Raw genomic sequence first — 27,282 nt, 5'->3', positions numbered from 1 at the left:
AGATGGGATTTAGGATGCGTCACCCACCTATATGTCTCCTGGCTCCTCCTTCTCATCTCCTTTATCCATTTGTTCAGGAGCGAGTTCTCCCGCCGGTACCAAAAGTAGATGCTCATCATCAGGGCCGGGAGGAAGAGCAGGAAGATGAGCAGAAGGGTTAATAAGATGGCTTCGTGATCTGGCAGGGAAAGCACACAGGTGAGTGCAAGGCTGGGAGAGCCAGCAGCCTCCGGCTTCATTCGATGGAAACGTTGGTCCCGCCTGCCCGTTCCCAGCCACCCAGGCTAGAGACATCATTGCTGATCACACCTCCAAAAAGAGAGCAGTACCATCCGGTGGTCCCTGATAAAAATGGGTGGCCACCAAGCAACCAGAGCTGGGCACAGGCTGTGAGTCTGCCTGAATGGACCCAACCCAACACATTTGAGAGCAGAGCAGTCAGCAGCTTTATCGCCCCATTTCCCCCCCTCGTCGCATCGCTCCAGCCCCACCAGCGTCACAAGGCACCGGAGGAGAAGTCGTGACTCACTGTCGCGCTGCACAGGGCCACTGTCCACGCTGCCACCCAAGCCCGGCTTCTCGCAGTAGGGGGGAGCCCAGCCAGCATCGCAGTGGCAGTTCTTGTTGCTGTTGCAGACCTGCAGAGAGAGAAGGAGGGTTGGAGACCACAACGGATGTATGGAAACAATGGTCTGTACGGGGGGGATGAGAGCAGATGGCCAACGGCTGAGTCCGGGCTGAAGGAGCTTAACCCCTGCCGATATTCACCCCTTGAACATCACTTGGATCGTGTCTGTGTTTCCCTCAAATCTGTGATTGCAATGTTTTGCGATATTTTCTTGCTGATACTTTTATTTCCCTGCTCTTTGCAGAAACCTTGAAGACAGGTATCTTATACCCTCAGTTTTCGCACCGCTTGACTAATCAAGCCTGAGGCCCTTAATACTTTGTGTTAGGCCAGAAGTTTGTTAAACATCTTCCCCTCAGGGTCTTTCCCATTAAACCATAGCATTTCTGAAGCAGAGAATCCAAACCAAGAGCCTTTACGATGCTGAGCAGAATGGAAAGGTAAATTTGGGTGTTTTAACTATCACATTTCTCTACATAATCCAGCAGCGATTTTCTACAGCAGTTTGTTGTTGCTTATCTGACAAAGCGTTCTGCAGAGGTCAGATCTTTGTAGCCTTTAAGCTTTGGACAATAGTGACTCTTTCTATTCGCTGAACCATTTCCCTACCTTTTTGCAGTCCCAGTTGTGTTAGAATCACAGAATGGTTTGGGTTGGGAGGGACCTTTAAAGGTCATCTAGTCCAACCCCCCTGCCGTGGGCAGGGACATCTCCCACTAGATCAGGTTGCTCAGAGCCCCATCCAACCTGACCTGGAATGTTCCCAGGGATGGGGCATCTACCACCTCTCTGGGCAACCTGGGCCAGTGTCTCACCACCCTCTTTGTAAAAAATTTCTTCCTTCTATGTAGTCTAAATCTCCCCTCTTTTAGTTTAAAACCATTCCCCCTTGTCCTGTCCCAACAGGCCCTGCTAAAAAGTCTCTCCCCATCTTTCTTACAAGCCCCTTTAAGAACTGAAAGGCCACAATAAGGTCTCCCCGGAGCCTTCTCTTCTCCAGGCTGAACAACCCCAACTCTCTCAGCCTTTCCTCACAGCAGAGCTGTTCCATCCCCTGATCATTTTGGTGGCCTCCTCTGGACCCGCTCCAACAGGTCCATGTCTGTCCTGTGCTGAGGACCCCCGAGCTGGACGCAGCACTGCAGGGGGGGTCTCACCAGAGCAGAGCAGAGGGGCAGAATCCCCTCCCTCGACCTGCTGGCCACACTGCTGGTGATGCAGCCCAGGACACGGTTGGCCTTCTGGGCTGCGAGCGCACATTGCCGGGTCACGTCCAGCTTTTCATCCACCAGTACCCCAAGTCCTTCTCGGCAGGGCTGCTCTCCATCCCTTCATCCCCCAGCCTGTGTTGGTACAGGGGGTTGCCCCGACCCAGGTGCAGGACCTTGCACTTGGCCTTGTTAAACCTCATGAGGTTCATATGGGCCCACTTCTCCAGCGTGTCCAGGTCCCTCTGGATAGCATCCCATCCCTCAGGTGGGTCGACCCAACACTCAGCTTGATGTCATCTGCAAACTTGCTGAGGGTGCACTCAATCCCACTGTCTATGTCATTGATGAAGATATTAAACAGTAACAGTCCCGATACGGACCCCTGCGGGACACCACTCGTTACCGATCTCCATCTGGACATTGAGCCGTTGACCACTACGCTCTGGATGCGACCATCCAATCAATCTTGCTTTGCTCTCAGAGGGAACAGGCACCTGCTCTGAGCTCTAAATACTCTCGAGTTCAAATTGGACCCTGATCCAAATTTTGCAGATGGTCCTTACATCACAAATTATCTTCTTCCTCTAACTTGGGTAAGCAAAGATCTCAGCTCAGTCTCACCCGTAGCTGATGCATTAGACAGTTATGAAAAGCAGGTGCCCACTGTGTCGCAAGGCCCATCCCTGTGGGGGACACTCGGTTTTGCTTAAGAATCTGTGCTCACCTCAGGAGCCTGCTGCAGGTCACCCTATATAATAACTCACCCCATGGCCGTTGCACCGGGAAACACACTTTTCCAGCTCAAAAAGGGAGGCATTCTGGCATCGGCGATCTTTGCAAACCTGAGAGAAAGCCAAGAAGCTGAGATTAGAGAAAGACCCGAGAGAGGGAGGACAGTGATCTTCTGGCTCACAGATAGGAGTCCTCTGGAAGGATGCTGTCCGCTGGAAAACCAAGGTTGGTTAAATCGTATTGTTCCAGGTCAATGCATTTCACTCCAATTTTCAGCACAGTCCAGGAAACCTCTGCCAGTCCCCCATCCAGGTCGGCTCAGCAGAGACCAGCCACCACCACTCCCACACCCCTCCCCTGACAACCCACCTGGCAGCTCCTGGAGAAGCCATGTCCCATCTGGCCCTAAAACGCAGGCACCAGCCAAAAAAACCAACACTGGATTTCAAAACTAGCCATCCTTTCTCATGAAAATGTCGACTTTTTGGCCTTCCATCCCAAACTGGGATGAAAATTTCACATTTCAATTAAAATGCCAAATAGCAAAGGCCATATCTCCCCAGCCAGCTCTGTCTGGCGTGCATCCCTGCTACCGTGTTGTCAACCAGGCTTCTGCTCTTTCTCAGCTGAACTGACCCTCTGTAAAGAACTTGGAGATGCAGGGGTGTAAAAGGGACTAATGCTCAGTTAGCAGCATCTGTTTGGATCTGTCGTCTTGATTCCTAACACAGCTTTCCCCTGGGAAACGGTTTATTCATAGGAGGAAGCCTCATCCATCAAGTCCTGGGGCATGCAATTCTTGTTGGGGTTGCTCCACTATGCATTAAATCAGTAAAGAAACATGGAGGCCAGAGAGAAGAATTTGTTGGCCTACACACAAGCATCTGGTGATGTCTAGAAATGCCCCGGTTGAGATGTCATCAAGGCAAGGTCTGCAAGCGTGGTGGGAACCACGTCCCATGGCCCAGCTGTAATGCAGAGAAGAGCCAATGTCTACATTGGAGCTGCAACAAGAGCCAAGGAGCTGATCTCCTGGAGGAGACCCCAGCCCTAGGAAGAGGTACTCACCATCCCATCTCCACATTTCGTTCCCGTCATCACCAGCCCTGGGTCGGAGAGGTCTTCCTCATCATCCTTTGCGGTGTACATGTAGGTGCCTCGGCACTTCACCTCCCGCCCATTGAAGCGGATGGTGGTGTCGATGGAGACAGTGTTGGTCCCCTGGGGCTTCTTAGCTGAGCTCTGGCACTGGATCTTGCCACACATAGCATCCCTAGGAGCAGGACACAGCCAAGGTGAGGGCAGGAGATGTGGGTATCTGCCGCTTCACCCTCCCTGCCCCATCACCCCCTGCCTCGCTGGCTCACCTCCCCTTGAATTTATGGCCATGGGAAGTTGTGATGGGAGAGGCTCAGCAGGTTCAAAAAAGACTTAGATAAATCATGGACAGCACAGAGAAATGCTGGAGGGAACAGGCCGGGAGGGTCCCTCTAACATCCCTGGTCTAACTGGGAATATTGGAGAGCACGTGCCCCCTAAATAGCATCTCCTGCTGATGCCGTCTTTGATTTTCCCTTCAGGCTGGGCTGGGAGGTGATGCGTGGTGGGACAACCTCCCAACACTGATGGGGACTGAGCCCAGGAAGGACCTGCTGGCTTCCTCAGGTCCAAAACAGAGCTGGCCCAAGGGGTGATGCCAGGAGGTCAGGGTAGGGCCCCACCAACCCCTTCGCAGGGGTGGGCAGCAGGGGGCTGTGGGTGCAGGAGGAGGAGATGGGGCACCCATGGGTGCCAGCGCTGCACCCACCTCTTGTCACATTTGACGTAGCGCCCTTGGCTGTCTTTACCGCAGTTGCCATAGGTGTTGCCGGCCATGTTCACGTCCTGGAAACAGGCGTCCGGGGCCGGCCAGGCGCCTGCAGGGAGGGAGGAAAGGTCCCGCGTGGGATGGGGAAAGCAGCCAGCAGGGAGAAATACCAAAACCAGGAGCGGTGGTTGGATGCTCGTGGAGAACACACCATGGAAAAGTCTCCCGGAGAGCAGCTGCTGTGGGTGCTGGGCGAAGAACAGCACAAGAGGGGTGAAATTCCCTTTTCTCGGGGGTCTAGCAGAGAATTTTGGCCCTGGGGGAGGATTCCCCCCTCTGCCTGCTGCAGCTCTCCTGGGGGCACCCAGAGGTGCTGGCCCTGGGGGTGGCAGCACCGCTATGCAAATGGGGACCTATGTGCCCTGTATGGGGTGGGAGCAGCAGGCGGGTGTACGTGGGTGCGAGTGGGGTGTTGGGAGTGTGGGTATGGGGGGCAGGGTGCAGCACGTGGCTGCGTGTGGCCATATGTAGCGCGGGGGCCCTGTGCAGCGTGCGGTCGTACGCAGCTGGGGGCCATACACAGCAGATGGCCACATGGAGCATATGAGCTATGGGCCGTATGCAGAGCGGGGGCTGTACGCAATCTGTAGCCATATAAAGCATATATATATATGTAGTGTGTAACAACCATATAAGCATCTTGCCATGTACACCTTATAAGCAACATCACCTATGGGCCATATGCGGTATAGGGTCTGTAGGCAGTGTGAGGCCATATGCAGAATATGGGCTAACTAAAGCAAGGAGGCCATATACAGTCTATGCAGTACCTAAGCCATATGCAGTGCTGAAGCCATATGTAGTGTATGGACTGCACTACGGCGTGGAGGTCACCTGCAGCATATGGAGTCATGAGCAGCATGGGGATCATATGCAGCACGGGGGCTGTATGTAATGTATGGGCTGTATGCAGCGTGGTGACCATAGGCAGAGGGTAGACGGGCTGTGCACAGCAGAGGACCGGGCACCTCTGAGCGTGCGTGCACAGCACCCCCAGCCCTCCATGCCAGCCCCATGGATGTTGACCCCAACCCTGGATGGGGACAGCACAACCCTTCCATCCACCACCCTCCAGCCCCAAGGGCAGGGGACATGGAGACCCCACGTGCAGACACAGCGCTGAGACCCAACGTGGCTTCTGCTCCAGAGAAGGGTGGCGAGGAGGCAGGGCTGGGGCTGGTGGGACTCACCTGGTCCCCAGAGCTGGACGCACTGCTGGTGGTGGGTCATGCACATGCCGTTGTTGCAGTAAGCCTCGCCATAGGCGCAGGATGAGCCATCCAGCAGGTATACGTTGGCTGGGCAGTAGGGTGAGGCACCTGTGCAGTATTCGGGGAGGTCGCAGGATCCCGCTGCTTCCCTGCAGATTGTCCCAGCCACCTTCAGCTGCCGCAGGGGGAGAGAGAAACATCAGCACTGAGCGGCAGCAAAGGGGAGAAGCTGGGATTGCTGCTGCCTCCTGGTGCAGCTTGGGGCCATAAACCATCTATAATGTCCTCTGTGGGACTATATGGGGCTGTCAAGGTATAAAGCCAAATTCCTGGGCTGGACCCCGGCCACAAAGCAGCCAGCAGAGACTCCACTGCAGATGTGAGTTTACGTATAACCCTCCTCATTTGGCACTGGCGGGGGGGGTTGACCTCAGGGACATACAGTGTGTGAGTCCCGGGGGGGTGGTGGGGGCCGTATCTCCCTGCTCAGCCCGTGGTGGGGGGGTGGGCACAGTGGGGGGCACAGCGGGGGGCTTACCTTGCAGTTCTGGCAGCAGTCGCCGTGGGCACACTGGGCCCCCGCCTTCAATGTGCAGTTGTGTGCATTGCAGCACGGGTTGGTGCACTCCTGCGTGGGGAGAAGAAGACACCACCACAGTCAGTGAGTCCATCCCTTTCCCATTGCTGACCCCAGTCCCTTCTCCACCTGTCACAGCATTGCTCTTCTGACTTTGATGATGGGGAAACTGAGGCACAGGGGAGATGAGGAAAACCTGAGCACTCTGGGGCAAAGTCAAGAAGAAAGCCAGGACCAGGTTAAATGGATTTAGGAAGGTGGGACTGGGAAGAACCCTTGGGATGGAGTCCCTGTGGTGATCAGCAAATCCCTTTCCCTTGCAAATGCCCCTCTCCACGTGGGCTGCCTCCTGCCACCCAGCAGCTGAGCTGAGCTGCAAAAGCCTCTGCTGTAAAGCAATGCAGCACCCAGCGCCGTACCTCCACCTCCCCGCAGTCACAGTCTTCTCCTTCCTCCAGAAAGCCGTTGCCACATTTCCGTCCCACCACCAGGTCCTTGGTGTCGGGCAGGTTGAAGAGACACATGCCACCTCCCTTCTGGAAGTAGTTCTCCAGCTGCCTCTTGCTGCAGGAGCTGAACACGCGAGGGAAGGGGTGGCTGCGCAGGGGACAGATGGGGAGGGATGGGAACCGGGGCGATCGGGACCAGGAGAAGGTGGAAAACCACAGTCAGAGCTGGGAAATAAGGACACGGGCAAACTGGCACAAACCCTTCCAAGAGCAGAATCCACCATCAGCCAGATGCATCAAGACCACGAACATCCCCCACCCCAACTCGCAGGGCTGAGCATCAGATTAACGACCAGGGGACACCACACTGAACCCAAATATTTTCCAGAATGGGATGGGGTGGACAAGCAGAGCTGCTGTGCACCACCCCTAGAGCACCAACCCTCCAGGAAGAAACCTCTTGGAGATTGGAGACCCCCATGGTCTGAACCTCAAAGCCCAGGGAGCACCCATGCCTGCAGGCTCTGCCAGCTCGATGCTGGTGTAGGTGTCACCTCCGTGCCTCGGTCCTTTGCACCTGGGACACCACAGACCCCCCCGTCCTAACCGCGAGGCAGGTCTCCACATGTGCAGTGACTATCTGCTCAGGATGTCTGCTAAACATGTGCCTGCTCTCACCGAACCGCTGATGGGAAATACCCGTTTGGGGCTATTTAAATACTTCCGAGGCTGCCCTAAAAAATTAAAGAAAAATTGAAAAGACACAAAAAATACCCCATATTAAATAATTCACAAAGCCTGAGCAGCAAAAAAAAAGAAATCAGGGCCTACTACATGTGAGGTCATTTCTCTAACAGCCCAACCGGCTTTTCCTACAAGGAGCTGGAGAGAAATGGTGATTTTCTAGAGAAGCTCTGAGCATGGTTCTTCCGTAATTTTGCACAAGCTTGTGGGTTTTTTTGTGTGATGTACTAAGAAGGAGGAAGCAGAGAGTAAGAGCTGTGCACCGCTCTCCGCTTCAGTGCTGGTTTCGTTTCCTCCTATCGCTGAAAAAAAGTTTTATTTCATATTAGGACATCTCATTTCCGAGATGACACAGAGAGCTTTTTCTAAAAATATTTTTGAAGTCTGGGGGAAATCTTTTGAGATGCAGGGAAAGCTGTAAGTCCATGCAAGTTATGGGAGGGTTAGCAAGTAAATATACCCAATAAGCTGGTCCACGAACATGCAAATAGGGACAGGTTGAAGACAGTCAAAAATGTGTTTCCTGCCCATGTGGGGTAAAAAATATTTCAGCAAAAATAAGAAGGAAGAAATGTCACGGCGAGATGTCAGCTCGGAGAGCTTTGCCTGCAGGGGTGAGCAGGGGCACAGCTGAGCTTCAGCATCTGCTACTGCTTTGCACCAGCGCATCCAGCTCCAGTGGGTGGGGCAGGATAATTAATTAGTAGGCTAACTAAACAAAGTGCACAACTGTCCTGGAAAGCCGGTGCTTTTCCCCACCACGATCCACCTAGGCAGAGACTAAACCCCATGGGGTCAGCGCCGCGGTCTGAGAGCCACAGGAAAACAGCCTGGGGACATCCTGAAACCGCATCGTGGTTTTTGACCGTTATTTATTAATTGGAAGAGTGGGCGAGTTCAAATAATGGGGAATAAACAGCTGGTTTTCTGCAGTACGGGGAAATCTGGGACGACTGTGTTATCGGGAGCCAGAAAACCCAACAGGAGAAGGACCTTGGAAGGGAACGTGGCACCAACCAGCTGAATTTCACACAGCTTTGGGCCAAATTAAAGGGTAAAAGCAAAGGAAAACAAACCCTAAAGGGATGTCAGGAAGCTAATGACTGCCACTCCGGAGCATCCCACATCCAGATTTAGTGAGGTTGGGGTGAGGGACGTGAGCTCACCCCATCGCAGCCCTGTGATGCCGTGAGTCTCCACCAGCATGACCGGGGACTGGGCACCCCTTGGCCCTCCGGTCTTGCAATAAAGAATAATTTCATCGTGCTGAGGTATGGGTTAGCACAGGAAAACGCCTTGGATTCCTGTCATACACCTACCAGATACCATCCATTTCCTTCCAGCCCTAGCTCTTTTGGGATGGGGCTTCTACCCCTCTGCTGCCCCTCGGAGACCACCGGCCCTGCCTGCTCCTGGGTCCCGGGATGTGCTCGCTCCAGGGAATTGGGGTGTGCAGGGCAAACGGGGAGGAGGGCAACCAGCCGGGTCCCCCTTTGCAACGGGACACTGCACCCGCAACGGTGCCTTGCAGGACAGGACCCCCTCCCCACTCCCCAGCCCACCCAGCTGCAAACAGCATCCACAACACGCTGGGGGGCTTAGGGGCCGTATCCCGTCCCCACTGCCACTTACCCGGTGGCCGCTGCCATGACACAGCCGCCTTGCTCCGGGGTGGCCTCCACGCAGCAGCCCGTGCTATCGTGGCTCATGCCGAAATTGTGGCCGATTTCGTGGGCCATAGTGGCGGCTGCTCCGATGGGCTGCTCCGAGTGGTCCTGCATGGATGGGGGATGCATCAACACAGCAGCCAGGAGCGATGGAGAGGAATGATCCCGCAGCAGGGAATGGGGTTGGGGTGATGGAGGGACCACACATCCCTGGGATTGTAACTGGATCCCGTGGGAGGGACAGAGAGAGGGATGGAGGAGGATTCATGGCAGAAGTGGGGTTTGGTCTCCTAAAAGTCCCACATGGGACTGTTGGGAAGCTCTTTTGCTGAAGCCAACTGCTGAAAACCTGGGGCCTTGTAAGGCACATCCCAAAAACCAGAAACCTCGGTGCCCCACACCACCACCCTCCCTAGGGACCACAGGACACCAGGGCCACCCCATCAGGAGGAGGGTAAGAGTTTTCTGGGGCAGAGATGACCCTACAAAACCAGAGAGGACAAGCAGGGAACAAGCAGGGGTTATTCTATATGAAGGGCAGAAGCAAGCTGGGGGTGTACATGGGGCAGAAGACCTTTAAACCAGCCCTTTCTCACCCTCCTTAGTACTTGGCCAACATCTGAGAGGGGTAAGGGGCTACCAGCCTCATCGTTTGCTCTCAGGCTGCATCCCAGGACCCACCCCAGATGGCTGGTCCTCCAAGCCCATGAAGAATCCCAGCAAGATGGAGTGGAGATGGGGTCCCCCAGCCTGGAAGGAGCAGCGGGGACCCCGGTGCCCCTCTTACCACGCTGACACCTCCCGAGTTATCCGCGCTGCACATGCCCTCCAGTGGGGCCATGCCGATGGTTGTGCCCCTGAAAGTCTTCCCTCTGTCCAGAAAGGAGAACGGAGGGGCAGTTAGCACCTCAGGAGTGGTTTGGAGATCCCGGTCCGAGCTGGGAGCCCCCTGCCCCAATGTCCCCGGGTCCACAGGGATGCTCACGTCAGCAGCTGGGCGTTGTCATGCTTCTTGCGTGACCTCAGCGCCTTTTTCCACTGCAGGAAGGACCAGAGCGTGGCATTGGCATCGCTGGTGACGGCACACTGGTCTCGCTCCGTCCACACCTCCAGGCCAATCAGGGCCACCTTGATATTCAGTGACCTGTAAAACTGCAGGGAGGGGACAGGGATGGAGGGGACGGGGACTGGCATTCGCTGTACATCCTCCATCATGGCCATGGCGTTTCATCTGGTGGGTCTCCATGCTTTACCTCCAGCTGGGTGACTCAGGGACACACTTGTCCTAAATCCACCTGCAAGCATGAGCTCTACAGGCTCAGGCATGGACACAGGACCCAGTCAGGGTGGCACGATGCCATCCATCAGCTGACAACGCCTAGGCGTGTCCCTGCTTGTGTCATTGATCCCCATCGCCACAGCAGAGCGAAGAACCAGCACCCTCTTCACTGCTGCAGCTCAGCCGATGGGTGGCAAAGCATTTTCCATCGCGTGCTCACATCTGCCACCTAAACTCCTAGCCCCAGTGACACGGGGACAGTCCCTGAGAGCCATCACCAGACTGGCCCCGAGCTCAGGCGCTTTCACATGCACCAGGAATGATGGAGGTGGTGGTAGGTTCCCCTTGCCGGCCGTTACCTTGTCCACGTAGTTTGCGATCTCCACGATGCGCTGCTTGGTGTGGCCCAGGTTGAGGTTCTGGTTCCTGTACTGCAGAGAGATGGGATGGGGAAGGGTCACTGGAGAAAGAGCAGGGAGGGAGACAAAGAGGGGTCCTGGCTTTTCAGCAGGGGACCAGGTTTCTGCCCCCACGGCGCTCACCAGTGTGTGATCAGCAACAATGAAGAGCTCCATGTATTTCATGGTCCTCCAAGCATCTCTCTTCGCCTGCAAGACAGACAGCAAGGCTTGGAGGAGCGAAAGAGTGGGCAGTCCCCGGCTCTGGGCATCATTTGGACATGGTGTAGTGGGCATGGTGTGTTGGGTTGACGGTTGGACTCGATGATCTTAGAGGTCTTTTCTAACCTTAATGATTCTATGATTCTATAATTCTATGATCATGGGTTCCCCAAACACTGCAGAGCTGCCCAGGAATGATGGCTGAGAGGGGAAACTGAGGCATGAGAAGACTAGGAAAATTTGGGCAGCTTAAGTGCAATTCCCGATGTTACCTCGCATCACATCCCACATTGTACGACACAGCACCGATCCCCAACCCACATGTCCTCCCTTTGAGGTCTCCTGCCCGAACTCAAACCAGGTGAGCTGCCCACGAACACCCCTCACATCCCATCTGCCTGCGCAACCCTGCCCAGATACCAGGGCGACGGGCACCTTGCCACAAGCTGCAGGCATTTAACGGGGCCACAGACCGCCCCACTCTCAGCCCTCTGCCCCTCCACAAGCGAAGGACGCCAGGGTGGATTTACCCGGTGGTGCACTGGCTGGAAGAGCTGAGCGATGTCAGCAATGGTGCTCCCGAAATCGTCGCCGTGGCCGCAGGTCCCACCTCGGATGGGCAAGTGCTCTGCTCGGTGGATGACGTGGTGGCCCGGCTCGGGGGTCCCCAGGGGTTTCAGGTAGTAGCTGGCGTTGCTGCTCAGCACTATCAGGCCCCTGGCAATGGAGAGCAGCCCCCGATGGCTCCTGTGGTGCTCTCACTCCAGCACCCCCAGCCCCTACTGAGGCCCCACAAACTCACTGCACCTCAGCTTGGTCCATACCCGGGGTAGGGGCAGAGACAAGAGATGGGTGTCTCTGTCAATACAGCCCTACGAGCTAATATATCCTTAGCATTAAACCCTCCGTGCCGGTCAGACCACGTGAACGCGGGACGGCAGCTGGTGGTTGCAACAGGGCAAAGCTCAGTTCTGGGGTACCCGCTGCGGGGTGCGGGATCCTGCTTCCTCTAGAGATGAATTTCCTTGAAGGCAGCTCATGCTGCCAGAAAAACGGCCTCTCCCCGCCCTGCCCACTCCCGGGGTCGGGTGAAGGATGGAAGAAGGGGAGCGATGGAAAATCAGTCCCATGAAGGATCTAGAGCTGGGCTTGCAGGACCATCGGTGCTGCGCCGGGGGGGCCCCAGAGAGGGTCCCTACAGGGAGGAAGGGGGCAGCCGGATCTATCCCCCTCTTCATCAGCCCCATAAGCCCCCCCTGCCCTGCATGTTTCCGTACCGTATTCCCGAGCAGGTGCTGAGGACGACCCAGGAGCCGCCGTAGCCCCGGACGTGCCCGTGGTAGTAGCAGTGGTCCTGGGAGAGGGGCAATGGAGACCTCCGTTAGAAACCACCACGCAGGGCTGGGCAGCAACAAACCCCACGTGCTCGGCCCAAAAAAACACCCGTTTTGCATTTCCTGGCCGAGCGAGGGGTGTCCCTCTGCACCGGGGAACGGGAGGGATGGAGCCAGGAGGCTGCCAGCTCCGGCGGTTCAGCCAGGGACACAGACAGCCCCGCACCCGGCTCGGCGCGCTGGAAGGGTGACAAATGGCCGGTGGGGTGACGTCGGGGAGAGCGAGGGCTGCGCGAGCCCGGCGCTGCCTGTGTTTATTTCCCGAGGTGCTGTATCGCGGCCAAGAGATACAGGAGCCGCGTGTTGCCGCATTCCTCCCGCGACAGGCGCCGGGGATGCTGCCAGCGAAAACGCCGCGCCTCCTCCCGGTGGGGCTTTGGCTTCATCCCAAGTGCCAAGGCACCCCGAAAAATAGAGATGAGCTACGCCCGTCCCCTGGCACCCACCGTGTGGTTGGGGGCCACCGTCACGGGCTGCCCGTCCGCGGCGTAGTGCGTCTCGGTGTAGCCCGGCGCCAGCAGCCTGCGGAGAGAGGAGAGGGGAGAGGGGTGAAGACCCTCGAGCTGCTCTGGCTGTCCCGGCACAGGGACACGCCGAGCCTCTGTGCCCAGCCCTGGGCAGCCATGCAGGGCTGAGCCATCTGCATGGTCCCCCTTCACAGCCCCAATTTGCAAAGCTTTGGGCAGCGGAGCTGGCAGTGCGACCATCACCGCTGCATCAGGGCTGGCCCCTGACCAGCAGTTGCCCACGGCCAGTGGGGACATGAATCGCAGTCCAACGTCCCCCTTTGCATCTCGGCAAGGAAGGGGCTGCCCATACTGCTTCAAGGTCCAGCTGGTCTGGGACAGGGGACCTGCACAGGAGGAGCCCGGCTGCCCACCCACCCCCCGGCTCAGGGGCCACCTCGTCACCACCGAGGACGAGCAGCCAGGCAGGGTGACAGCTTCTCCATAGGGACCAAACCCTACCAAAGTCCCCAGGGAGAAGCATCCTGTTGGGAAAAGAAGGGATCAACCCCATACTCGGGGTCCAGCTGAGGACAAGGGGAGGTTTGGGGTCTCCGACACAGCCAACCCCCTCCAGCCCTGGGCATGTCACTTCGCCTCACTCACAGCACAGCGAGGGTGATGCTCCTGATGCAACACCCCAGCAACAGGGTGGGTGGGTCCCCAAAAAAACAGAACCGATCGTGAGAAAGCTCAGGTTGCTTTTAGCAAAGCCTGCATCCCCCCAGCTGCCGGCCATCTCCCACCGAGGCCGGTCCCGGGGCCGCCCGTGCCACAGCCCCGTCCCACGCTGACAAATTGCTTCCTGTCGCAGGGAAGAGCCAGAGCTGAGCTTGCAACCGGCAAGCGCGTGGGGCTGGGGGTGCCGGGGAGCAGACGGGGGGGATTTAGACTGAAATGACCCCACGGGTGGTGGGAGAGAAGAGAAAGGGATGGGGGTTTCTCACGCCACCGAAGGCTGCGTGACCCTGCCCAAATGCCAGGGTGATGGGCACCCCACCACGAGCTTGCAGCCACCATGGGGACAGCAGGTCCCCCGAGGGACAGCGTGCATGCAAGGGTCTCAGCCACCCGAAGAAGGACAAAGCAAGGCTGGGTTTACCTCTGCTGACAGTTTGGCCCTCGATTCGTGAGGTTTGGCCCCATCCCAGGGGTTTTATTCTGCAGCAGAAGAAAATAAACCAAGCAGCCGGCCCCAGAATAGCCTTCCCGCCTCTTGGTTTCTATTTTGCAACCAGTTTAGCCCCAAAAATGTCACTGTGGGCACATTCCCGCCTTCCCAGCCCGCCTGTGAGTGGGTGCCTGGCACCAGTAACTCCAGTTATAGCGGAGAAAGGAGACAGGAGCTCAGCCTGGGTCCTGGAAATGGACCCGTGGGCAGCCCGGCAAGACAAGTGCCCGGCCAGCGCGGGGGCAGATGGGCAGCTGCCGGTGCAGGATGGGGACAGGGATGGGGACAGGGATGGGGACGGGTCGGCTGAGGACAGCAGAGAGGCAAAAGCCTCCATGCCATGCCTGGGGAATAGGGGGAACTGGGAGGGTTGAGCCGATCCCCCAACCGGGGGAACAGCGATTCCCATCCAGGGGCACAGCGAGTCCCAGCACGGCTCAGACCACTGGGATGTCCTCTCCAGGACAGGCCAAGGACCAGGAGCCCCAGGGAAGGAAGGGCAAGGAGATGTGTATTCTCCTCCAGCACAAGGGAAGGCCTTGGAAAACACCACAAAGGATGGGTTTGGAGACTGACCACGTCTCTCAGTACCAGAAGAAACAAGATTTGAGGTCTAGCATGGCCTCACTGGCCCATGAGCTGGCAGGGCTAAGGTAGCCCTGTTAGCTGGCACAAGACGGCAGTGTAGATAGCCAGGGCTGATTGGCCTCCCCAGTAGACACAACCACTAGGCACAGCCAGTCTTGGGTGCTGTGGACTATCCTGGGTGCCATATGGACTGCCTCTGGTGCCATAGATGATCTTGGGTACTATGGACTGCCTTGGGCTCTATGGATGGTCCTCATTGCCATAGATGCTCTTGGGTGCTATGGACTGCCTTGGGTGCTACAGATGGTCCTGGGTGTCATGGAAGTTCTTGGGTGCCATGTCTTTGGTGTCATGGACTGTCTTGGGTGCCATGGGTGGTCCTGGGTGTCATGGACTGTCCTGGGTGCCACAGATGCTCTTGGATGCCATATGCTATCCGGGGTGCCATGGATGATCTCGAGTGCCATGGACTATCATGAGTGCCATGAACCGTCTTGGGTACCATGGATGGTCCCTGTGTGCTATGGATGTTCTTTGATGCCATGGGAAGTCCTGGGTGCCACAGACAGTCCTGAGTGTCAAGGATAGCCCTGGGTGCCACAAATGCTTTTGAGTGCCATGGATGATGCTGGGTACCATGGATGGTCCTGGGTGCCATGGACTGCCCTGGGTGCTCAGCTCCCTTTTGCTGCCACCAACCCCCTCACCTGTTTCACTGTGCCCTCCTCCAGACCTCAGCATCCTGCAAGGCCCCATGCTCCTCCAGTCCTGCCAGAGGCACCTCAGCCTCCAGGGATGCTCTTCACCCCTCCTGGCCACACTCATCCCTTTAGCATGGCAAAGTGGCACCAAGCCAGAATTAGGGTCATGAGAAGACATACAAACATCTCCAGACCTGGTGCCCCAGCTAGAAACAAGGCTAAGCTTTGCACGTGAGCTTTCCACCCTCGCTGCCAACCCCTCCATTGCCCACAGTCCTAAAACACAACGTGCATGGGAACCTCCCAATTCTCCTTCCCGCACACCAAAAGCCCCTCTGCAGGTCACTGGGACCTGCTGCCCAACAGGGCTGTTCAGAGGACACCGTGGTGGCTGCTTTTGTACCCAAAGAGTAGCAAGAAGAGAGCTCTGCCAGGCACGAGCCTCCCACAGCTGCTGGTGAGAAGCAGAAGTGGAAGCAGAAGCCCATCCTGCAGAGATCAGCTTTCTGCCCTGCTCCACCACGGGGCTGCCTGGCACCAGGAGGGACCTGAACCCAAAAAGGGACAAATACCACAAGATCTCGGGGAGAGGAGCAGGGAGAGCAGGGCAGGAGATGGAGATGATTGCTTTCCTTGCTCCAGCCCTGGCACGAGGGGATGCCAGGCTGGGTGAGTGTCACGGGGGACAGATGCTGCTGGCACCTGCATCCAAGCCCAACCAAAGACGGAGCCCAGAAAGGGTTGAGTGAAGCTACATGGCAAGGTCACCCAGGAACGGTGTCAGGCTGCCAAACCCAAGACCAGTCCAACAGAAGAGCAGCAGAGGTTTCCAAATCACTGCCAGCAGTCAGCACTGCCCACCATGAGATACCTCCGAAGACCTCACAGGATCAGCCCCACCAGTGGGATGGCAGTCCAGGAGTCCCCTGTCCCGCTGACCCTCTGCCTGGCACATCTCCATCCCCCAAGCACCCCACACCGCCTTCACCCGTGCTGGGTCCTGCACCATGGCATCGAGCCAAGGCTGTTTCTTCCACAACACGGGTGTGGGCAGTGGAAAAAGGAGCATTTCAGCCCAAACTGCCACATCGGCCGCAGCCGGCAGGAAGCCACACCGAACCGTCCCTTCCCCTGCGGGCAGGAGAGCCAGGACAGGGCGGCCAGGATACAACCGCTCCGGGTGGGACCATGCCAGGGACATCCAATGCCCCTTCCCCAGCCCCAGCCCTGACACTTACTGGTTCCTCTCCAGCACCAGGATGAGCTCTCGGCCCTCAGCCATCACGGCCACCTTTGCCCGGGCAGGTGCCGGCACCTACGAAGAAAGCAAAGGAGGGACGGGGTTAGAAAAGACAGAGCCCAGGACACTGCCAGCCTGTATTATTGTAGGACCTACTGTTCCATTAGCAACACAAAGAGCAGCAGGTGAATGGATTTTGAGCACCATCCCTGTTTGGAAAAGCAGGAGCAGTGAGAGCATGTGTGCCCCAGGGCAGGGGCAAGCGTGAGCGGGGACACGGGGGCCAGGAGGTCCCTGAGCATCCCCAGCCACTCTGCAGGGGACATCCCACACCGACCCACATCACCTCTCACCTTCCAAAAGCTCAGTCCCTCGAGTCAAGCATTCAAGCTTCATAGCAATGGACCATGGGGCACCCCGTGCTGTTCCCACCGGACACCATCTCCTCTGCCCATCCCTGTCCCCAGCACCTTCCTCTGCTCCCCAGCTCAGGGCGCATCCCAACCTCTCCTCCGTGGATCTGCTCCACCTACTCCATGCCCTGCCACAAGCCCGTGGAAGGCGAGAAATAAACCCTCCTGCTTGATCTCCCATGAATAGCAGCAGATAAAAGAGGATTCGCGCTGGGATTCACCCCGCAAGAGTGGGGGTGAGAAAGCAAATCCCAACTCTGCTGGCAGTTCCCCCAGAAAAATGCAGCAAGAGAGAACCAGTATGGGATACAGGACCAGGAGCACTGCCCTGAGCATCCCGAACGGAGTCTCTGTGTGCTCTGTCCCACCACGGCTCCATCCCACTGGAGATCATAGAATCATAGAATAGTTTGGGTTGCAAGGGACCTGTAAAGGTCACCTAGTCCAACCCCCCTGCCGTGGGCAGGGACATCTCCAACTAGATCAGGTTGCTCAGAGCCCCGTCCAACCTGACCTGGAATGTTCCCAGGGATGAGGCATCCACCACCTCTCTGGGCAACCTGGGCCAGTGTCTCGCCACCCTCAGCGTAAAACATTTCTTCCTTATATCTAGTCTAAATCTCCCCTCTTTCAGTTTAAAACCATTCCCCCTTGTCCTGTCCCAACAGGCCCTGCTAAAAAGTCTCTCCCCATCTTTCTTACAAGCCCCTTTAAGTACTGAAAGGCCACAATAAGGTCTCCCCGGAGCCTTCTCTTCTCCAGGCTGAACAACCCCAACCCTCTCAACCTTTCCTCACAGCAGAGCTGTTCCATCCCCCTGACCATTTTGGTGGCCTCCTCTGGACCCGCTCCAACAGGTCTAGACCCTGAGCCGGATCCTGCGGAGGCTGGTCCCAGGGTGGGTCAGCACCTGCGTGCACCCCTGCGGGGTACGGAAATAAATAGCAACCGCCCGGGCACCGGATAACCGCACCATTAAAAATACCGCGGGGCAGCAAGAGGAAACGATTGACTCAGCTTCCCCAGGATGCCGGTGGTTTTACTCACTCCCTCACTTCGGAGGGCGTTAAATGGGAACCCTGCTCAGGGATCCACACCAGCATGGCTCGTTTGCACGTGATGGGATGGGCTGGAGCCCAGAAGTGCCGCCCTCCTCCGATGTCCCCACATCCCTTCCCAGCTCCGGCGCTGGGGACACTAAAAGCATTCGCCCTGTCTGTTTATGGCCCGGCCGGCGTGGCTGGCTCTGTCTCCCTCGCTCGGTTCCTCCCCATCCATGACGGATGCAGGGAGCCCGGCGGCTGCCAGCCCTCGGCCCCGTGCTCGGGATCTGCCGCGGGGCCCCGGCACCCTGGCCGCGAGCTGGTGAGGCTTTCCCAGCTCCGGAGGGAAGGAGCTGTCCCCGCGAGGCTCTGGCTTCGGCTGCTCTTAGCATCGCAGGGTTTTGCAGCCCGTCACTAGGAATGCAGCGGGGCGGGGGTAAAGTTGGGTGATTCACAGCTTGGGCTAAAACAGAGGCCAAATCCTGCTGTCCCCTCTCATCCCTGTGGAGATGGACGGCAAGGCTTTGCTCCTCATGCACCCTGGTCCCCAATCCGCGTCCTGGGCACCGGGGACGCTGAGGGACCTCCAGCCTGGCAGTCCCAGGGCCACTCTCCTGGGGCCATCGTGTTTTTAAGGGGCAGCATCATGGGACAAAGCATTTTAGGGTGCAGGGCAGCTGGGTACCACCGCTGCTGCACCCCAGGACATGGGGTTTGTGCTCCCAGGATGGGTGTTCCTGCAGGTCCACCCCAAATTGAGCTCCAGGGATGGAGGGATCCCATTAAGCTGCTCAAATTGGCCACAGGGATGCCTGCTGGCTGCAAGGAGACCCACGGGTCTGAGCCCTTATGGCCCCATTTCCCAAGGGCGGGGAGGTGCCGGTCACCCCAGCCTGTGGCAGCACGGGGACACAGTGACGGAGTGGGGCCGACCGAGTCCCCCCCTCTGCCTCCAACATTGTCTTCCCAGCTCCAAAAAAGGAGACCAGACACAGCACTTTAAAAAAAAAAAAAAAAACCACAACCCCTAACAGCAAAGCAAGCCAAGTCCAAAGCTCTGCCACTTCCCAGCAAGCCCCTTCGGCACGGCCACGGCACGGCCACGGCACGGCCACGGTCCCCGCTCCCAGCGAGGGGCTGTGTGATGCAGGGAGGAGGAAGCCGGGGCAGAGGGCTCCCCTCCTTCGGCGATGGTGGGAACAGGCTGTATTTTTAGAACATGATCTTATCCAAACATGACTCCTTGGCCAAACATGGTCTGTACATTTTTCTTGCCATTTCCCTTCTTTCCCTTGCCTCGTCCTCCCTTTTTTCAAGCCTCTTTCTCCCCCTCTCTGATCTCCCTAACACCCTCTCCCCACAGCCCATCTCCTCTTCCTCCTCCTCCTCCTCCTCCCCCCCCAAGTCCCTGCCAGCTCCTTCCCAGTTCTGAATTCCCCAGCAATTACTCCCTGCCTTGACTTAAGGGCCTTTACTGGCAAAATGCTCTTTCCCAGCTGCTGTCTTAAAGGGACACGTGTGTGTGCAGGGTTATCCCGGCGTTCGCAGCTCCCCGTGCACGCACCCAGGCTGCCAAAGGCTGGAAAACAAACCACTGCTAATGGGATCTGTGTCTGACCCCCGCGAGGTGGTACATTGCAAGGTCTCCCCTTCCCCGTGCCTCAGTTTCCCCTGAGAGCACGTGGGGAGCAGGTGACTGATGCTGGTTTCAGCTGGGATGGGCTGAAACCAGCTCAGCCTCCGGAGAAATAAATAGCAATGAGTAAGAGGAGGGAGAAGGAGGGTGCGAGCACCACTCGTGCCAGGCAGGAGTCAAATAACCCAATTCTAAGGCCAGGAAAGATTATTGCATTAATTAAACACTGATAATTTTGCCTTGAGCCTACTGGCAGGCAGTTGGGTCCCCGAAAGCTGCCTGCCAAGATGTTGTGCACCAGGAATGAGCAGAGATCAGCATCTTCCTGGGCTCCAGCACCTTCCTGGGCTCCAGCATCGTCCCGGGCTCCAGCACCGCCCCGGGCTCCAGCATCTTCCTCCCTCATCCAAATCCCACCACCTCCTTTCTCCAGCAGCCACGAAAAGGATGCTCCGGTCCCCACCACAGGCTGCAGGAACCACCTTCCCTCAGCCCTGGCTGGATGTGGAGGTGGTGGCCCCTCTCCAGAACATCCCAGCAAAGCCAGTCCCACCAGGGGCTGGGCTGGGAGAGGCGAAGAGCAGCTGGGATGAGTCTGCCCTGGCCAGGACCCAACCCATGAGCAGTCCAGAAGACCCACTGGGCCGAGTTCAAATCTATTTTTCTTTTTCAATCCGCTGATCAGAAAAACCGCTGCGATGTTTGCAGAGGAGCTGAGGCCAAGGGGTTTGCATTGCTCTTCGAGGGGAAAGATGATCTTTGTTTCCCCACAGCTCCTGGCCATCCTCCTCACCCAGGCTCCCTCCTCCGCCCTTGCTGGAAAGCTCCCGCTGCCCTGCAGGAGAGCGGCTCATCCACGAGCAGGCTCAGAGAGCGCCGAGCTCCTTGGGAAATCACTAGTGAAGCCAAAATCCAAAAGCCATGTTCAAATCACAGCCCGGCCATCTGCTCGGGCAGGTCCCACAAGCCCCGATTTCCTAAGTAAGCGCATGCAAGCCTAGATGTAACGAGGAAGACGGGGATCGGAGTTACCAGGAGATGCTCCGTAGAGGATTTGATGATGGGTTTTGCAGCTGGAGCATCATGGCTGAGCCAGGTCCTCCCCAGGCAGCTGGATCCCAGCAGCAGAATTAGGGTTTGGAGAGCACAGCTTGGGGACTGCATCGCCTTGTCCTAAATGCACATCGGGATCGGGATCCGAGAGCTCAAGGACAAGCCTCTCGCTCCAGCTGCTCACGGAAAAAGCATCCTGGGGGCAGGCAGCTCCAGGGGAGTTGGGGGGACCAGGGCAATAAAGGTCCTGAGGCAGAGGCAGAATTTTGGTTGTTTGGAAGCAAACTTGGCTCAGGGACCACGTCAGGGTTTGCGCAGTCCTGCCACTCGTTGCCAAGGGAAAAGGGCTGCCTTGCAGGAAACAGATTGCAGGAGTGCATGTCCTCGGCACCTGCAGCTCGCCCCAAACCACGGGCGGTCCTCTCCTCCCTTCCTCCTCCCAGAGCAGGGCTGGGACCCCACATGGGTGTGATGCTCCCAGGGGAGGGGCCCACGCCGCAGGGATGGGGGAGGGAAGGGGTATCGCACCGCGACTGGAGGGGATGCTCCAAGCGTTCGTTGGCAAGGATGAAGGGGATGGGCACGTCCCAGCTCCAGGACAGGGAGACACTGGCTGCTCCAGGGACCCAGCAGACCGGCCCACAGTGTGAGGGGAAGCGGTGGGTGGAAGGGTGCTCCATGGGTGCCACAGTGCGTTCCCATACAGGGCCGGGGTGCCAGGAGAGACCCGGAGGGAGGTTGAGGGGCTCTTCTGCCTGGGTGCTCCTCAGTCCTCGTGATTTATAGAATCACAGAATGGTTTGGGCTGGAAGGGACCTTTGAAGATCACCTAATCCAACCCCCCTGCCGTGGGCAGGGACATCTCCAACCAGATCAGGTTGCTCAGAGCCCCGTCCAACCTGACCTGGAATGTTTCCAGGGATGGGGCATCTACCACCTCTCTGGGCAACCTGGGCCAGTGTCTCACCACCCTCAGCGCAAAACATTTCTTCCTCATGTCCAATCTAAACCTACCCCCTTTCAGTTTAAAACCATCACAGCGAGAAACCATGCTTGGGAAAAAGCAATTACAAAGGGGAAGAAATAAGGCAGTGAAGACCACAGGCAGCACGACGGGCTGGGGGGGTCCCCAGGGTGGGGACAGGGGACTCCAGCGCCTCGGGGCTGGATACTGGCGGGACACCCGGGCCAGGATGCTGGGCACAACCTCCATTTCCAGCTGCAAAGGGCTGGAAAAGCCCACGGTCAGCTCCGGCAGCCTTCGCTCCGTGCCCCGAGCCGGGGGGAAGGAGTGGGAGGAGGAGGATGCCGGCAGCAGCGGGACAGGATCCCATCCCAAGCCGGTGGTGACGAGGGAGCTGTTTGCAATCAGGGTCCCCACGACCTCCTCCCCGGCCTCTCCGAAATCGCTTCCATGTGTGCCGGGAGCCGTCGAGCCCGCGGGGAGTTCAGCCCCGAACAATAGGAGAGAGGAGGGTGTAAAGGGGGGAGGCAGGGTCTGGCCCACTCAGCACCATGCCAGCCCGCACACGACGGGACCGCAGGGCCACCACCACCACCATCCTCTTCCTCTTCCCTCCGGCTCGACCTCGCTCCTCCGGGAAGAGGGAAAGGAGACGCGGTGATGTCCCCCGGGACCGTGGCACGGGCCACCCCGCAGCATCCCACCCGCTGCGCGAGGAGCAGCCCCCGGAGAAGGGATGAGGGAGCCTCGGGGCGGTCACCACGCTTGAACCCGTCATTTCACACGCTCGGATGTTGTCTCCTCACAGGCTCCCGCCCCGAAAGCCAGCCATGCCCAGACAAACCGAGCGGGCTGGCGGCAATCACGCAGCCGTATTTATTTCCAGGATCTTTGCTGGAGGCCAGGAGGAGACAGGGTGGGGATGGGACGGACTAAACTGATCCTAAAAATACGCATGTCAGCAGCACCAGGGCAAAAAGGGCCAGTTTGGGGCTCTGTCCACAAGCGGGGAGCCCCCTCGCCCCTACCCCATCCTTTGTCTGGTTGCCACCATCCTTCCCCTAAGAAGCCTCCCTGCTCCCGGCTGCGACCACCCTCCCTCTCCCCTCCTTCCCCCCCTCCGAGGAACAGGAGCCTCCTTGTTTCGGGCTGGCTGGAGCCAGCGGAGGCAAAGCAGATGCCAGGAAACACGCCAGGACCTGCCCAGCCACCCCGGCCCCGGCCGATGGCCACCCCAGCCCCACCGGCCCTGGGGTCCCCCAGCGACCCCCAAACCCCCACCACGCGCCTGCAATTTGCACCCACCCAGCACAATTTCGGGCAGCGGGGTGTTAGCGAGAGTATAAATAAACCTCCCGTCTCGAGTGCCCTCCAACCTAAATATAGACCCACCCGGGGCTGCTAGGAAGGGAGGGGACATTTCTGCAGGCTGACCACAGCAGCCCCAGCGCGATGGGCTATTTCAGCTACCGGAGAAGCACAATTCCCAGCAGCCAGCGCCAATGGGAGCGATGCTCCCGATTCCCCCGGGAAAAAGGCATCGTCCAGCCCCTCGGAGGAGGCAGGGCAGCACAAAGCCCCTCTCCGCTTTTGCTGCCGGAAAGCAGGGCTGACCCCCTCCCTCGGTATCTCCTGCCTGGAGCAAGGAGGTCTCACTTGGAGGCATCTCAGGTGGCTTCAAAGCTGCATCCTCAGCCCCTGCTCAAGGGAGATGCCACCAGAGAAGGTCACTTCCCAGCACTGAGTCTTCTCAGCAGCGAATCTGCTCAGCCCCGAAACACAACGGTTTCCTGCAACCATCTGCATCGGTGGTCGTTGTGCTGGGAAGCGATTTGATCTGCCCCAAAGGAGACCACAGCCCCCGAGATCCTCCCAGCTGCTGGGTACGAGGACCAGCTGCTGCGGCCGATGGGCAGCTGCGGAGCCGCTTGACCCCAGAGCCAGGCGAGGTGCCAAATCCAGGCGAGGGTCACCACAAACATCTCATAAAGTGGATTTGGAGAGGGTGGGGGTGGCGGGGAGGGTGTGACAGCCAGCAGAGCAGCCCTGGGAAGAGATGTCCTCCTCTCCGGGCAGCTCATGCTCGGCTTCTCCTCAGTCTTCCCAAGGACATGGCTCTTAAATCCTACAGTACTTTCCCTTTAGCTAATACTGCTGGTCTGTCTATCCTGGCCAAGCCACCAGCCTGATGAATTACCTCCATCTCCTGTCTCCAAACTGCCCGGCTCCTTTCCGCTCACCCATCCTTCCTACTGCCCAATAGTTAAGACCGCATTTAATTAACTCGCTGTTTCACCCTCTGCTTTCCCTGTTCATCACCTGAACAGGGTGATGGGTCCTATAAACTTGACATCCTGCTCATGGGACCTGCAAACTCGCCATCTCCATGCGAGTCCCACCATGAAGACCTTTGGGTGCAGGACCCGGCCGCGCGGTGCAGAGGAGAGGAACCATTTCTGCCCTTACCTTTTCATCCAGGCTGATGGCTCGTCTGGTACGGCCCCTGAGGAGCCAGTGTGGGGTGACCCGCTCTCCATGGGACGACGGCCCTGGGAAAGAGAAGACCTGGTGAGCGCGTGAACAGACCTTGCAAGCCTCTGAGAGGGGGAGCTCCTCCACCGCCACATCAAGAGAGAAATGGGGCGAAGGGACAGAGCTGAGGACTCTGGCCAACATCCAGGGCCACCTCTTAGGTGTTTCTGGGGGATGGACACCAGCATGAAGCCAAAACATCGCCCCCTCCCCAGGCCAGCACCCTCATCGCTGACCCAGCCTTGCTCTTGGAAGCCTCTCAGGAGCATTGCTGCCCACCCAGGTCCCAAACCGGTGGCTTAAATCCCCTGAAACCCACCCTGGAGAAGCAGCCGGCATATGGGTGGCACCACCCTGGCCCCACTCACATCCCTACCATCCCCAACCAGCCCAGGCAAACCCCACCGAGCACCCTCAGAGCACCCCAGCATGGCAGCACCGCATCCTCCCGCCCGTTCCATCTCTCCCAAATCACACAAACAGCTTTTTTTTTTTGCTTTTTTTTTGCTTTTTTTTTGGCCTTATGCTTTTACACCCTTGATCGTCATCGTTGACGGCCTGGGGAAGCGTGGTTCGATCACCCAGAAATCGAGCCATCATCTTTCCAGCCAGAGCTGGGCTCGAGCAGGGAGCCGAGGAGCTAAAATAGCTGCAGCACATTACGGGTTTCTCTGAGCCATCCCAACTCCCCCGGGCAGAGCAGCACAAGCAATTCCTTGGCTCGATTAGAGACAGGCAGACTTTCTAAGATTTTTTTTTTTTTTTTTTTTTCCTAAACAATGTGGCTGTATTTGATTGCAGCAGAGCAAGCAGCTACCGATGACTTAAGCCAGGAAAACAACAGGAAAAAAAAAAAAAAAAAAAAAAAAATCGGAAGATGCTGCGGAGAGGGGATGAGGTCTACCAAAAATGTCAAGGGCTGGACCACCTTGCCAAGCCAAACGTTGTCAGTGAAAGCTTGGATCCAATAACCTTCCCCAGCAAAGGGCAAAGTTATTTACTAAGGGAGTGGAATAACAGGGCTTATGGCTTTATAATTTTATATGCTTGTTTTGGTTCCCTGTGCAATGATCTGGGGGGATTTGGCTTGAGGAAAGATGAAGTTATTGAAAAGGAAAAAAAAAAAAAAAAAAAAGATAGAGTTATTGGTTGGGAACTGCAGATTTAATGTGATTGAGACACCCAGCCCAGCCACGTCTGTCCCACCAGGGCCCGGGACGCGCCCGGCGCTATCGCACAGTGGCATTTAATCAGCTTTCATTATATATAGCATGTAATCAGATTCCAGGAATAACTGCAGATAAGGTGGTGGCATGATCCCAGTTTCCTTCTCCTCACCTCCTCCGAAAGCGTTAGCGAGGCCCTCCAACCCCCCAGCCATACATAAGCCTCATTTTCTGGTGGGGAAACTGAGGCACAGCCGCCATGCGACTTGTATCCAGCCACGCAGGGCGAGCAGCTCCGGCGGGGTTTGCTGCCTTCCCATTACAGAGAAAGGGGGGGGGGGGGAAAAAACCCTATTTTTTTTTCGCTGGCTGCCGCAGAGGGAGAAGGGCAGGAAGACGCTGCCTCTCCCGGCTTGCTGCAAAGCCCGTCTTTCTCCCACGCTGTCTGGGGAGAGGATGGGACATGAGGGGCAGCCGTTCTGCAGGGATTACTGGGCTGGGCTTCGGGCCACGTCGTAAAAACCTCTGGGTTATTATATTAAGTTTCTCGTTGTTTTGACTATAGCTTTTGCTGGGAATCAGAGATACTCAAAGGATGAGATAGGGCCTTAAAAACCTAAGTCAAATAAACCCCAATGTAGCGCAGAGGGGGTTTCACCACCCACCCCTTCTCTTCTTTTTCCTGGAAAACACACTCATTCCCAGCCCGTGCTGGGAACGCTGCGTCGGGAGCAGCGTTGCTTTGGCGTTTGGGATGTTTGCACCATTGCGGCCGGGCAGCCCTGCGTTTGGGGGATGCCCAAGCCCAAAGATGAGCCCCGCAGCGCCCAGGCTCCAGCCGAAGCGGGCAGCTTTCCCATCTGCTCTTCCTCTCCTCTTTAATCCAAACAGAGGTTTCTGGCTCCCACCACCCTCCCCGTTCCTCTCCCAGCTGCGCGGCTCGCACGGGTCTCTCTCGGAGTTGCTGGAAAACTTATTTTGCAGCAGGAGCAGAGAAGGCAGCAAAGCTCGAAAGTAAAAAAAAAAAAAAATTTAAAAAATTGTGTTTTGCATGGAGAAGCAGCAGCCCCAGCTTCTTGGTGGGGTTGTGGAAGGAATTAGGGATGGAGAAGAGAGACTACAGGAGGCTGAACCCAACCTGGCAAACCCCCACATTTGAAAAGCAATAGGAACCTTTAGAGAAAATAACGTATTTCCTCAACAACAGAAAAAGTCAAGTTTCACCCCAAAACATGCATCGGCAGCACAAGGCACTGCCAGGTCCCTTTCAAGGTGCCACCGCCCGGAGCTGGGACAGTTGTGGGGACCCCAGGGAGGCGTGGGATGGGGAGACGAGAGGTGTCTCTGCTGTTCGGGGGTGCTGGGGAAGCGGGGGGGGTGAGGAGCCGAATCCATCCCCTCTCTCGGGGGGGGGCTGGCTGGTCCCAGCCCTCCCATCCCAACCAGACCATATAGAGTCATAGCGCAGAGTCCGGCCACCCTGGCCCGGGCAGCGCTGGGACGGGGCTTGGGGGACCCACCGAGAGGGGGGGATTTGGGGGGCACATCCCCAGCAGGGCGATGGGACCGAAGGGAGGGAGCACTGCCCACAGCTTCCCCCCACTCCGAGCCCAGGGACGCGACCCCCGCCCCCCAGACCCACACCCATTCCTCCCCTGCAAACCGCGGGGTCCCCCCACCCGCACCCCCCTCCCCGAGGGCTGAACCTGGGGTGCGCCTCCCCCTCAGCCCCCTCCCCTTACCTGGCGCTCCAGAAGCATCTCCCCGCCCGGGAAACAGCAGCAAAAGCCCCAGAAAGAAGTTGCGGCTCCCCCAAAAAGCAGCCAAGCCCCCGCGGTCGCAGGGCTTGCGGGGGGCCCGCCCGGCCATGCCGGCGCTCCCCGGGGCTGT

The 27,282-nt window shown here is 57.6% G+C and overlaps 1 protein-coding gene across 1 annotated transcript in view; it reads right to left on the bottom strand.

Annotated features, from left to right (window-relative positions):
- Positions 1-27,282, bottom strand: part of ADAM33 (ADAM metallopeptidase domain 33) — a 32,770-nt gene extending 5,488 nt beyond the window's left edge. Inside the window, exons 1-19 of the mRNA XM_075148359.1 lie at positions 27,135-27,282; positions 24,161-24,243; positions 16,584-16,660; positions 12,826-12,901; positions 12,263-12,339; positions 11,516-11,702; positions 10,908-10,973; positions 10,725-10,796; positions 10,072-10,238; positions 9,874-9,958; positions 9,052-9,194; positions 6,646-6,823; positions 6,188-6,277; positions 5,629-5,824; positions 4,379-4,487; positions 3,640-3,844; positions 2,604-2,681; positions 530-638; positions 28-178 (exon numbers count right to left, since the gene is read on the bottom strand). Coding sequence (XP_075004460.1) covers positions 28-178; positions 530-638; positions 2,604-2,681; positions 3,640-3,844; positions 4,379-4,487; positions 5,629-5,824; positions 6,188-6,277; positions 6,646-6,823; positions 9,052-9,194; positions 9,874-9,958; positions 10,072-10,238; positions 10,725-10,796; positions 10,908-10,973; positions 11,516-11,702; positions 12,263-12,339; positions 12,826-12,901; positions 16,584-16,660; positions 24,161-24,243; positions 27,135-27,261 — 2,276 coding nt within the window. The 5' untranslated portion in view covers positions 27,262-27,282. The remainder of the gene's footprint in view (positions 1-27; positions 179-529; positions 639-2,603; positions 2,682-3,639; positions 3,845-4,378; positions 4,488-5,628; positions 5,825-6,187; positions 6,278-6,645; positions 6,824-9,051; positions 9,195-9,873; positions 9,959-10,071; positions 10,239-10,724; positions 10,797-10,907; positions 10,974-11,515; positions 11,703-12,262; positions 12,340-12,825; positions 12,902-16,583; positions 16,661-24,160; positions 24,244-27,134) is intronic.

Source organism: Calonectris borealis, chromosome 4, assembly GCF_964195595.1.
Source record: "Calonectris borealis chromosome 4, bCalBor7.hap1.2, whole genome shotgun sequence".
Classification (NCBI taxonomy): Eukaryota; Metazoa; Chordata; class Aves; order Procellariiformes; family Procellariidae; genus Calonectris; species Calonectris borealis.
The sequence above is the reverse complement of the archived record's forward strand: the minus strand, read 5'-3'. Positions and strand labels throughout refer to the sequence as shown.